This window comes from Impatiens glandulifera, chromosome 3, assembly GCF_907164915.1.
Source record: "Impatiens glandulifera chromosome 3, dImpGla2.1, whole genome shotgun sequence".
NCBI lineage: Eukaryota > Viridiplantae > Streptophyta > Magnoliopsida > Ericales > Balsaminaceae > Impatiens > Impatiens glandulifera.
The window spans coordinates 49,629,678-49,643,780 of NC_061864.1; the positions used below are offsets into that span (position 1 = coordinate 49,629,678).

At 30.3% G+C, this 14,103-nt stretch overlaps 1 protein-coding gene across 1 annotated transcript; it reads left to right on the forward strand.

Moving 5' to 3' along the window:
* Nucleotides 1-4,813: 4,813 nt before the first annotated feature.
* LOC124932648 (NAC domain-containing protein 35-like) lies at nucleotides 4,814-7,027 on the forward strand. Its single transcript, XM_047473309.1, has 3 exons — nucleotides 4,814-5,338; nucleotides 5,439-5,707; nucleotides 6,065-7,027. The coding sequence occupies exons 1-3, from the start codon at nucleotides 4,993-4,995 to the stop codon at nucleotides 6,743-6,745; spliced, it is 1,296 nt and encodes a 431-aa protein (XP_047329265.1). The 5' UTR covers nucleotides 4,814-4,992; the 3' UTR covers nucleotides 6,746-7,027.
* The last annotated feature ends 7,076 nt before the right edge of the window (nucleotides 7,028-14,103 follow it).

A 14,103-nucleotide genomic window follows, 5' to 3' on the forward strand; every position in this document is an offset into this window, starting at 1 on the left:
ACAGGATTATCAGTTTATATTTTTAATAAAAGAGTTATTTGAAATCGTTTTTTTACCCTTTCTTGCATTTTTCTTCACCAAATTAATAATTCTTTTTAAATATAATAAAAATTATGATCATTTTTGTTATTTTGGGTAGTTTTGGGTATTTATTTAATTATTTTAAGCCATAAATTATACATAATTTATGTTTAAAATCATAATTAAATATTTTTAACCCCCTTTTAAGTTTAATTTGGGTAAAATAAATACAATATTTTAACATCAAATTATTTTTGAATTTTTATTTAATTATTCTAATTAGGGTTTAATTATTATAATAATTAACCCTAATTTAGTTTTAATATCTTTTGGGTTATCTTGAATTTAAAAATTCAAAATATTATTTTAATATTTTTATAAATTAATAATATTATTTATAAATTTGTGTACGTAAAATTTTCATGTTTACAAAAGTGAACTTAAAGAGTTATTTATAAAATATAAGTTAAATTAAATTTAAAAACTATAAATTATAAATTAAAGAATGAGATTGATCAAGATCATTACATCATTGTTTCTTATGATTCAACAGTTGAATTCTACATAAGATAGTTATGTGTAACCCTTTAAATCTCCCCTTATGAAAGTATATAACTTTATTAACTGATTTATAGATTTGATGTCCTTGAACTATTCTGACTTTTGTGTTAATGATTACACACTTTCACATAAATATTTTTATGATAAATGTCAAGTTCTCATAGTTGTGTCCATTTTGACCATGAAACACGCGCCTGATTCTGTGAGAGGGTATAGAATTGAGCAGTGAATTTTTTTCAAAACGGCCCCACTTCTCCATCACATAGGCGATCTCTTTGCTTACGAAGAATCATTAAAAGCGAGATGCTTATCATCGTTAAAATATATTATTTATTTAAGGATTAATCCACAATAATAATAATCTTTCAAGTCATTACAATTATGTTGTCCCATTGAACATAGTTCTTGGTATCTCCAATCTACATATGTTGAGTTTTTCTTCATACCAACTTATAGTATGCTCATGTCTTAAAAGACTTTCAAACTAACTCTCTATTCAATAATTTAGTTAGTGGATCTACAATGTCATCTTTGACTTACTTAGTCAAAATTGATAACTCCATTATAGAGTATAGTCTAATGAAATTATGTCTATGACATGTATGTCTAGATTTGTCATTGACTCTAAGCGTGTTTAATTTCATATTACTATCACAATAATTAGAAATTTCCATTGATACATTCTTAGATAATTAAGTATAGTCATTCGTACATGGTTACCATTTAAACACAAATGATCTAAGAACTTGAATACTTATTTTGAATAGTTCATACATATTTTCAAGCATTTGTATGTCCTACTTATGTAACATTGATTTTGAAATATTCATGTGATTATTGTGTAACTGTTACTTGTCTAGTTGTTGTTGTGTGATCATTTGTTTAGCTTTTAGAATAATTTAATCAAACAGTTGATACCTAAATACTTCACCCCACAAAATATATTTATAATTTAACAATGCTAAATCAATTTAATTTGGTTATATTTACTTTTAAAGTCCTCATCACTTGTTCCATAAAATGTCAAAATCATTGTTCTAATTGTAACAATATTGTTTTTCTATGCATGCATCAACTATCCTCTTTAACAATTATGTTAGGTCATCTTCCATCATATATATTCTTCATTTATTCTTCCTTTGAATGATCATCCGCTAATTATCAATACAATACAATACATAACGGTCTTAAGATAATTATTAGTAAGTTTACGATAAAACAAACAGAAAGAAAAATTATTATAATTAGTTATAGGTGAGATTTTTAAGCAGTTGTATTAAGTGTGATATGTTTTCTAAGTGTAAATATATGTATATAGTTTATATATACATATGATTAAATCATGTGAATTTGTGTCATGAATTAATTATAATAAATTGAAAAGTTTTCCAACCACTTTTAATGGACTTTCACATAAATTCAAATAAAATCCATATTCATGCACATGTATATACCTCATCAAATTCCCTTTTTAAGTTTCGTTTTCCATGTAGAGTGAGTCCAGACGAGTAAGAAAAGGCTGGCCTTGTCTCGTTATATATAATAAGGTCAATTGGATGCATGCATGCATGGCTCCTATCTCTCTCACACACTCACACACTAAATATACAAAATAATAAAATATATAGTGGATTCAAATTAAGTGAACCACAAATTCAAAATATCACAGATAAAAATGTGGGATTCCGAATTGATGGATCATACAGGCGGTGTCTGCATTAAATGCATAAATTATATATATATCTTATAATTTTATCATATATATATATATATATATATATATATATATATATATATATATATATATATATATATATATATATTGAAGAAACAAAGAAATCAAGATGATGTTAATATGGAGTAAGATTTACGATTTTATGAAAAAATGAGATAGTTTTCTTATTTATTCAACATATCTTGAGAATCACAAATTACAGTCTTTAATCTTTATCCATATAATGATATGAATTGTTATAACTTAATCATAATTTGTTTTTTATTGAATTTGAAGAAGTACAATTTTGACTTTTGATAATTTTTCAATAAATCTTTGAATTCTTAATTCAAATTTTGATCACTTGAACTAATTAATTTTTTGGATTAAAAAAATATTAAAATTTAAGAGATAAAATCAACGTTAATATGAAAATGCTACTTAATTACTTATTTTTTTACCTTTTTATTTTTTTTTTTGTTTGTTCTGATAGTTTAAATCTGATTAAGAAACTCAACATACAATGATATTTTATTATGAAAATAATTATAATTATTTTAAAAATATTTTTATATTAAAAATAGTGACAAAACATGTATTGTGTGTGAGAGAGAAAGAGGGGTTCACGGGTTGATCTTGACTGGCAGTGCCCCAAAACTTGTAAAATTTTCAAACTTAACATGGGTATTAACTGCAATTAATCCCCCACAATGTTTCTATTTAAAATCGTATTCTTTTATTTAATATTTAAATACTTACATCCTTGGAAAAACAAATCTTTTTCAAAAAAAATATTTATTTACAAACATTAATAATTTGAAATAATCATATCCAAAGTAATTTATACTTTTTAATTATAATTGATTGTAATCAGAATTAATTAATTTAAACATATTAATTATTATATTATTCAAAAAATAATAATAGTTAAATCTCAATTTAAATTTTGATATATTCAATTAATTAAATAATCATAAATATCAACAACTTTAAAAATTAACATATTAATACATCCAATTAATTATTGTAATGCCTAATATAGATTTATATATATTAAAGTATTTATTTCTTTTTACAATTATGTGCATGCATGATTATTGAGTTTGAAAACTAACCTATAATACATCTAATTAGTTATTATTTTTTAAATCAAAATATCAAAATTAATTTTACAAATATTTATGTTCAATTAAATTAATACATAAATTCAATATAGTCAAAATTTAACCATTTTACGCTTAATATATTAAAGTCATAGAAGTCAATATATATTGTAAATATTTATTTTCAATTTACATGCATAATTGGACCCAAATTTGAAAATCAGCTTACTCCCACTTTACCAACTAAACTTATCGATCAATGACCAATATATACTACCATCAATTACAAATTATATATGTCAATATAGAAAAATTACTGATATTTATTAGTAAATAAAAGTAAAGAGCATCATATTATTAAAATAAATAAATAAAAGTCAAGAGAAATTGATAGAAAATGGGTGGTGCAGTCACGAGCTTGTCCCTTTGCTAAAATCACAGTTGACTCCTTTTATATATTTTGTCTCTCTCGAGATCCTTAGAGCATTCCAATTTCCAAATCCAAGAGAGAATAATTAATATGTTTCATTATAAAGACAAAATTTAGTAAATACTTCAAATTTTCAAATAATAGTGTAACCATCTTAATAAGTTGTACAACTAAAATTTTAAAGTTATCTAAACACATGCAGTTCTTTCTTATTTAATTAATATAACGAGAACATCAATACATAAAGATCGATTATAAGAACCTCGTGAAAGGGGCATTGACATTGTTGATATAATACAATAATACTGTTATGTACAACTAATCTATTAGTCAAATGAATATGGCGTTCTATATTAAAATGTTATTTTTTTTTGTTTTAAGATGACTAGTCATGTAATTGGTCTTAAAATTCATAGCACGATCAAATCAAACCGACAAGTACTTACGATGGGTTTTTTGCTAGATGGGGTGTGAACGATTTTATGAGAGTTTATCAACCTTAATTTGGAGGAGGCAAAATGACAATAGCAAAACTTGTAGATTTGTTTACAAATTCATAAACTTTGTTGTCAAATTAAAAGCGATGAATGCATTAACCATCGTCGGAACTACAACATTTGAATTACAATGTTTGAGAATAAATATGTTACAATTTAAGATGTAAATATGTCTTTTCTATAGCACCTCTCAAACAACTAATTTGACTCTCCTTTTTTACAATTTAGGTTGAGTTTCTTAAAAGTTTGGAATCAAACTAGACTTAAACCATACTGGTACAATAAAGATAGTTCCAAATCCACCGCTAAGGAAGGGGCTGTGGCCACCCTGTCCCCCCCCTCTAGAGGTGTCCTTTTCTCATCTCATGCGCACATACTGTATACATATCCCCCACTCTCTAGGCCCTGAATGCTAGGTAGATCCTCTTTCTTAATTATTTTTTTCTTACTTTTTAATTTAATTTTATATATTTTAACTAGGGTTTTAACTTCTAAAACATTCTTGAACATTGTATTAGTAATTTAGTATCAGACCCTTAACTTCAATTCAAAGTTCTTAGCCTTAAATTCAAATTTTATCTAATATATTTCTTAGTCTTATAATAAGAATTATATCATAATTAATGTTTTAAATAATCAGCAACTTGCAAACTGCGTACGTACTGTATGCCTCATCGTCATCATCATCGTCACATATATAAAGAGCTTATGAAGACCACCATCCTTTCATTTCACTTTAACCTGGAAAACTCTAGAGAGAGAAATAGAGAGGGAGAGAATTGTTTTATGGCAGTTGCTGCTACCATGAGTAGTAGCCAAGAAGATCATGAACACGACAATAATAATAAGGATCTTCACGAACACGACACAGTGATGCCTGGTTTTCGATTCCATCCAACGGAGGAAGAGCTTGTGGAGTTTTACCTTCGCCGTAAGGTTGAGGGCAAACGTTTCAATCTCGAGCTCATCACTTTCCTCGATCTCTATCGATATGACCCTTGGGAACTTCCTGGTATCTTCCTTCTTTTCTTAATTCTATATAAATATCTCCACTTTTATGTTTTTTTCCATGAAACCCTAATACTTTATTCTTCTTCCTTGATTTGATGAAGCGTTGGCGGCTATTGGGGAGAAGGAATGGTATTTTTATGTGCCGAGGGATAGGAAGTATAGAAACGGGGATAGGCCGAATCGAGTGACTACATCTGGGTATTGGAAGGCGACCGGAGCTGATAGAATGATCAAGAGCGAGACTTTTAGGCCAATTGGATTGAAGAAAACCCTAGTTTTCTATACCGGAAAAGCTCCTAAAGGGATACGAACAAGTTGGATCATGAACGAATATCGGTTACCTCACCATGAGACTGAAAGGTTGCAAAAGGTAGGTTCTTTTTTTGCTTAATTTCGTTGAATTTCAAGACTTCTATCATCATCACGGGCAAAGATTGTTCACGTGATTGAAAAAATCTCACTTTTTTCAAAAGATTGTTCATATGTCACCAATTTATTATGAAGTGGTTGAACTTTTTCATAAATCAGTTAAATCTTAACTTGAAGGTCCCATAATCGTGACAAACAGTTAAACAAACTTACTCATATGACACGAGATATCATTGATTTCTAGAATTTCCATGTTTAGGAGAAATTGAAATCTATTGTACATACTTCAAATTCGACTTTACTTGTGTAATAACTTCTTTCATTTAATATGAAAATTTCTCTTTTCTTCTTTTTATAGGCGGAAATCTCACTGTGTCGTGTGTATAAAAGAGCCGGAGTCGAAGACCATCCTCCTCTTCCACGCTCGATCCCAACTAGGGCATCATCATCATCATCAAGAAATACAAATATGGAGAAGAAACCAATTATACAACCGGTCAATCTAGCCTCCTCCCAACTATCTACACTATCAAGACCTAGTTATCACGATTTCGGACGATCTTCGTCCGAGAAGGTAATAGGTCATGAAATTAGCAACGAAAACGATCCCACCCCTTTCGTTCTTAACAACAACACTTCTTACGTCGAAATCGTTCCAACACTGCCACAACCCATAGAACTAGCTGCCTCATTTGAAATCGATCTAGTTCATCAATTAAGAAACCCACCATGCCCTACTATGATCCAAGCTTCAACCAACAACAACAATATCTTCACAAATCCTAACAATAACTACCAAACTAATAATTCAGTTGATGAACTTCATAGACTAGTCAGCAATCAACAAGCTTCAATGAACCAGATCCAACTTCAATATAATCAAAACCATTTCTCCTCTTTGCAACCACAGTCATTGGCTGATCAAAATATGCTGCCGTCAAATTCTCTACTTGATACATTCCCCGAGAGGCAAGTGTGGGAGTGGAATTCAGTCGCCGGAGATCGAACCAAAGGCTATGACGCGAACCTTTTCAAGTAAAAGAAGAGTTATTTTATTTTAACATTTACACTGAACTATTTGGAGGTGGTTTTATCTAGTGCTATAATTTGGTGTACTTTATATATCTAATACCCTAATAAGCTGCAGAGATCAAATATGAATTAGGGTTTAGCTAGGGTTGTTGAATTAGGGTTGGCTTCAATACCTATGTTAAGAAACTAAACTAGAGGACTTTGAAGATAGGTTACTTAAAGATGGTACTAGTGGTTAATTAATTAATGCTTTTTATATTTTTGAATAACACCACCACTTTTTATTCTATTATATTTTTCTTAGATTGTCACAAGTCACAACTATTTATATGAATCTATTACTTTATTCATTTGGGGATAGATTATGCGAGGGCATATAACATCTACTAGCTAGAGATGACAACATGTTCATTACCCGAAGTGGGTACAACTCTTTTGCCTCGAGCAATATCATCTGATCCCTTAATTGGTAAGAATTTCTTAAGTTGGAATTTTGAAGTAATTGGTGTTCTTGAATTCCAAGCTCTCGCCTTCATTAAAACTTGTTTTGAAAGTTTCCAAATTCACCCATGAACCTTTCTAGATCATCCTCACATTATCATTCATGCTCTAATTCAAGAATCAAACTCTAATCGAAGCTATATTTTTCTAAAAAATTGTTAACGTATCTCACCAATTACTCCATTAAATAGGCTGATTTTTTTATATGTTCTAGGCCACATCATGTAGAAAATATCGAGACAATCTCTAAGGCTTCCAATTCGAAAGCCTAGATTGCGACCGCATCTGTCAAGAACGCGATTTCAGATCTTTATCTATAAGGTGAATTACTACAAATAAATCGGTAGGATTATATACAGAAAATTGATCAAATTTCATTTAGAATGTTTTGAGCACCGATCAACGTAAAAGCCAGAAAATCGCGAGGGATATAAGAAAAATCTAGGTAAACAACTAATATTCATCATGATGTTCATTTTTAATTGTTTTAAAATTTGTCCTTGAAGTTTTAAAATGTTTATATTTAAACCCACAAAAAACACACGTTCCTTCAGGTTTCTACTTCATTTTAAAACGACCCGCATCATTCAAGAGTCCCTTTGTCGCGTTTAAATTTCACCACAAAATTTCTAAATCATATCAACTGAATTTATTTTTTATTTATTTGAATTTAAAACTTATTAATTTTTTATTTATTTGAATTTAAAACTTATTAATTTAATTGAACTATTATCAGATAATTTTAAATTTTGAAATTAACTCTGAATTAGATTCTAAACAACATATTAGTTGATAAGCAAAATTTTTGAATTTCTTTAAACAATCTTGATAATTATTATGCCTGAATAGGGTTATTTTCTATTTTTTATTGAATTATTTGGGCTTATTTAAATAAATGCATTATTTGAAAAATACAGGAACTTCAAATTAAAATTTGAAAATGGCTATGCATTATTTAGATGAATATTTATTAATGATTATGATTTCTTTAGAGTGATTTTAGGTCATTCGACTTGTTTTATTTCGAATTTTCCAAATTATCCGTTTATTGTAGGGTATTGTTTGAAAATTGTCACGTGCCATTGAAGATGCAATGAAACTTTGAGTTATCTGCCTGTCCGGTTCCGAATAGACGAACATGAACAAGATTATTCAAGGCGAGAGAGAGAACGCGCTCATCCCGACCTATAGCATGGAAGGACATTTTATATTTCCTGCAACGGTTTGTTTCATAGGGCAAAAGCCAGAAAGACAGATCAGTTTGTTTGAACTAAGAGAAAGAGAAAAGGGTTTGATAATCAAGAGTTTGGATGTGCACTGCTTAGTTAAGAAACTAAAAGTTTTGAGTCGAGGCAGCATGGATAGGAGACTATTGAAGTTCAGTTTGGAATCATTATGGTTTTCTATATTTTGATTACCGGAGAATCACCAAGCCTTTGTAGCCTTCCATCCCGTCTCCAAAATCTCTTGTACATCCAGTTATCTTATGCGACGCATCAAACTAGGACGCCCAATTTGGCCAATAAATATAATTAGACGGAGGGAGTTAGACTAAGAAGGAACTCTAGAAGGACATAAATTCGATTTTGGAGCAACAACGGGCCAATCAATGTCCATTTAGCAGTATAGAAATGTTAAAACACATAAATAAAGTATTCAATCGTGAGGGATGTAAAAAAGTATTAGATACAACTAGTTCACTCTCACATAACTTATCATGTTTATGTTTTATAAATAATGAGCTCTTTGCATGCTTGTATTATAGCAGAATATTAATTTCAACATTTTAAATTTTATGGCATTAGAATATACCAGATCTTTGTATTTAAGCACCTCTTAGGCTAGTGGTATGTCAATTTAGGACTAAATCGAATCCCGTCTATGATGATCATTCTCCTATTGACGACTCCATGTTAGATCGATCTTTGTATCAAGAGAAACCTCATTTAATTCAATAGGTTAGAAGATAATTTATGTTTAAACACGTGAGAATGACTATTGCGCCACGTCAAACCGATCATGACACTATAACCATGAGAAGATGCATTGATCCACTTTTGTTTATATAATCTAGCCTACTTGATAAACTTGTTTGGACTATGTAAAGCCCATTAGAATTGGAGTCAAATTAAATTAGGAATCCCGTCCATTATCTTTGCATACTCCTCCCTAATTTTCGATATTCATTATTATTTCTCAGCAAACGAATGACATCTTCCTTAAGCCACTACTGGGGGCCTATGCCAAAAGGGAGAGAAACATCATTCATTTCCCATAACACTGCATGTATAATGTGTGTCCCTTTTGACATATTTCTAACATCATTCATATCGTGTCGGTCCCAAGGGTTGAGAGACCCAATACAAATTCAAATTTTGTGGCTCCTCAAAATTGAAATAAATATATAATTGTACATTTTATCAATAAAAAAACTTATTAAATATACAAATTAAATATATAACAATATTAACTATTATAAAAAAATATTTCAATTGATATAATAACTATCAAATTCATAATTAGATATGTGAATCAATTCAAACAATAACTAATTGTAAACAAGTTACTGTCGATGATGAGTCGGGAGTGGAACTGTGCTCCTCCTCGTCATCCTCCTCTTGAGGCTCCTCGTGACCCTCGTCGTCAACCTCATCGTCATCCCCCATATCAGCAAACGTATTCTCAACAAACTCTTCTGTCTCAACAACATCATTATCCTCGTCTGCCGGGGGAGAAGTAGCTATCGGCTACACAACAATAGGTTCTTGATCTCTAGAAGACGATTCTCGGAGCCTTAAGTTTTCTAATTGGGCAAGTAAGTTTTGGTATGGCTTAGACAGTTCCACCTATTTTAACATTTTCCAACCCAAATTCAACATAAATCTAACATTTTTCAACTAAAATTCCACCTAAACAAACAATAATAATCAATTCATTCAATACAAGACTCTAACCATAATCAACAATAATCAATTCATTCACAAACCTATATCTAACAAAATATAACATAAATCAAACCTAAGATAAATCAAAATTAAATCTAACCTAAATCTAACATGAAAATTTAACATAAATCTGACAAAATCTAACCTAAATCTAACCAAAATCTAACATACATAAACCTAAATCTAACATTGCAAGAAAAGAGCGACGAGGAAGATCGACGGATGTAGATCGACGGGCGGGCAGCGGGCGGCTGAAGGTCCTAATCCAAACCTAATAACAATAAATCAAACCAAAATCAAACCACAATCAAACCAAAACCAAACCAAAACCCTAAATTAAACAAAATCTAAGCAAAATCAAACCAACCACAATCAAACCTCAATCAAACCAAAATCAAACCAAAATCCTAAATTAAACAAAATCTAACCTAAATCAAACCACAATCAAACATTAATTAAACCAAAATCAAACCCAAACCCTTAATATAACCTAAACCAAACCAAAATCAAACTACAATCAAACCAACCACAATCAATCCTCAATCAAATCAAAATCAAACCCAAACCCTTAATTAAACAAAATCTAACCTAAATCAAACCAAAATCAAACCACAATCAAACCTCAATCAAACCAAAACCAAACCCAAACCCTTAATTAAACAAAATCCAACCTAAATCAAACTTCAATCAAACCAAAATCAAACCTCAATCAAACCAAAACCATAAATTAAACAAAATCTAACCTAAATCAAACATCAATCAAACCAAAATAAAACCATAATCAAACCTCAATCAAACCTAATCTAACATAATTCTAACCTAAAATTCAATTAACATATATAGAACTGTTAATATTAAAATTAATTAAACTAACCTAATTCAAAATTTAAAAACTAACCTTGAATCTTTAGGTGGAAGGCGACACTGGCTGTGAGTAGATCCGACGGCGTGAAAGCAGCGGCTGAAGGTGGAGAAGAGTAGCGGGGATGGCTTGAATCCTTAGGCGGCAACGGCTTGAAGGATGAATGAAGGCGGTCGACGCGATCTGAAGGTGGTCGATCTCAGCTAGAAGGGCGGCGTCGTCGTCTTCGGGCGGCGTCATCTTCTATTGGGCGTCGTCTTCGGGCGGCGTTGTCTTCGGGCATGAAGGAGGATTGAAGGCAGCGCGGGCGGGTGGAAGAAACGGGGAAGAAGAAATGGGGAAGAAAAATCGGGGAAAAGAAAAGGTTTTTTTTATTAAGGTAATTACCGAAAGTTTATTCAAGAACTTTCGGTTTTGATCAATTTAAAAACTGAAAGTTTATATTAAAACTCTCGGTTTTGACATATACAATTTCCGAGAGATGTGTCTAAAACTCTCGGTTTTAATTTTCATATTTCCGAGAGATGTGTCTAAAACTCTCGGTTTTGACATATATACAATTAAATTTAAATATATAAAACCGAGAGGTTTTGGTATATCTGTCGGTTTTGATGGTTATTTCCGAAAGTTATATAAATAACTTTCGGTTTTACAACTTGACAAATTGTTAAATTAATTGGTTTCTCACTTTCTAATAACCTTGAACAATATTAATTTAACAAATTTGATATCCTTAAAACATTTCACAAATCATATGATCAAACATTACACAAATACATAGGATAATCAAATATAAACATTCATATACACTTCTCTATATAATCAAACACAATCATGAACATTTGAACATAAAACACAATCTCAATTTTTAAAATATATCACACACTTAATTATATTAGTTAGGAGTCTAGATTGGAAAGTAGAAAACCAATTAATTTAATAATTTGTAAAATGGTAATTCCGAAAGTTAATGGTATAACTTTCGGTTTTGGTGGCTATTTCCGAAAGTTATACAATTAACTTTCGGAATTACCATTTAACAATTTGTTAAATTAATTGATTTTTAATCTTCTAATGACTTTGAACAACATTAATTTAACACATTTGATAACCTTAAAACATTACACAATCAATATGATCAAACTCTATACACATTCATATGATCATCAAACACAAAAACATACATATAAACTTCTTTATATAATCAATCACAATCATTAATATTTTAACATTAAACACAATCTTAATTTATAAAAAACAACACACACTTGATTATATTATTTAGGGGTCTAGATTAGTAGGTGAAAAACCAATTAATTAAACAAATTATGAAGTGGTAAAACTGAAAATTAATGGTATAACTTTTGGTTTTGATGGTTATTTCCGAAAGTTATACATAAAACTCTCGGTCCTTACCTTAAATAGAATGTTTTTAGGAAGGGTCAAAAGCGAGAGTTTTCAAATAAACTTCCGCAAATACCCCTTCCCAACAATTAGAAAAAAATTCAACTTTTTTGGGGAAGGGTCAAAAGCGAAGGTTTATTTGAAAACCTTTGCAAATACCCTTTCCCAACACTTAGAAAAAATTTCAATTTTTTTGGGGAAGGGTCAAAAGCGAAGGTTTATTTGAAAACCTTCGCAAATACCACTACCCAACACTTAGAAAAAATTTTAATTTTTTTGGGGAAGCGTCAAAAGCAAAAGTTTATTTGAAAACCTTCGCAAATACCCCTTCCCAACACTTAGAAAAAATTTCAAATTTTTTGGGAAAGGGTCAAAAGCGAAGGTTTATTTGAAAACCTTCGCAAATACCACTTCCCAACACTTAGAAAAAATTTCAATTTTTTGGGGGAATGGACAAAAGCGAAGGTTTATTTGAAAACCTTCGCAAATACCCCTTCCCAACACTTAGAAAAATTTTCAAAATTTTTGGGGAAGGGTTAAAAGCGAAGGTTTATTTGAAAACCTTCACAAATACCCCATCCCACCACTTAGAAAAAATTTCAATTTATTTGGGGAAGGGTCAAAAGCAAAGGTTTCAAATAAATCTTCGTTTTTGACCCTTCTCAACACTTAGAAAAATTTTGAATTATTTTGGGAAGGGTGAAAATCGAATGTTTTCAAATAAACCTTCGCTTTTGACCCTTCCCAACACTTAGAAAAAATTTCAATTATTTTGGGGAAGGGTCAAAAGCGAAGGTTTATTTGAAAACCTTCGATTTTGACCCTTCTCCACACTTAGAAAAAAATTCAAAAATTTTGGGGAAGGGTCAAAAGCGAAGGTTTATTTGAAAACCTTCGCTTTTCATCCTTCTCCACACTTAGAAAAAATTTCAAATTTTTTGGGAAGGGTCAAAAGCGAAGGTTTTCAAAAATACCTTCGCTTTTGACCTTTCCCAACACTTAGAAAAATTTTCAAATTTTTTGGGGAAGGGTCAAAAGCGAAGGTTTATTTGAAAACCTTCGTTTTTGACCCTTCTCCACACTTAGAAAAAAATTCAATTTTTTTGGTGAAGGGTCAAAAGCGAAGGTTTATTTGAAAACCTTCGCTTTTCAACATTCTCCACACTTAGAAAAATTTTCAATTTTTTTGGGGAAGGGTCAAAAGCGAAGGTTTTCAAATAAACCTTCACAATTAACAATTAAAAGCGAGGGTTCTTTGAATACCTTTCGCAATTACCATATTTTTTTTACTAAATCAAACAATTATTTAATTTTCTTCAATAACCCATTAATAAACGAAAAAATTTCATAAACAACAATAATAAAACAAAAGATTATAATAAATCATAATTCAAAACACACCAAATCTTACATTAGTTCGAACGAAAAAGATTACTCATACTAAATTAAGCACTAAAATCTACTAATTAGAAGATGAAGGGGGGGAGGGGTGGTTGATTATGCTTCTTAAAATAATTAACTTGTTGTTCGAGATTCTCAAGTTTTTGCTTGAATTTAGCATTATCCGTTTTTAGTTCAATAACCAATTGACCTCTTTCCGTGTCCCTCAATCGGATTTGCTCCAATTCCAACGCTAGTTGTCTCGCCTCTTCC

Coding starts and splice junctions, on each gene's coding strand:
- LOC124932648 (XM_047473309.1), top strand. CDS start 4,993: ATGCCTCATCGTCATCATCATCGTCACATATATAAAGAGCTTATGAAG. Junction 5,339..5,438: donor TGACCCTTGGGAACTTCCTG/GTATCTTCCTTC, acceptor GATTTGATGAAG/CGTTGGCGGCTATTGGGGAG. Junction 5,708..6,064: donor AGACTGAAAGGTTGCAAAAG/GTAGGTTCTTTT, acceptor TTCTTTTTATAG/GCGGAAATCTCACTGTGTCG.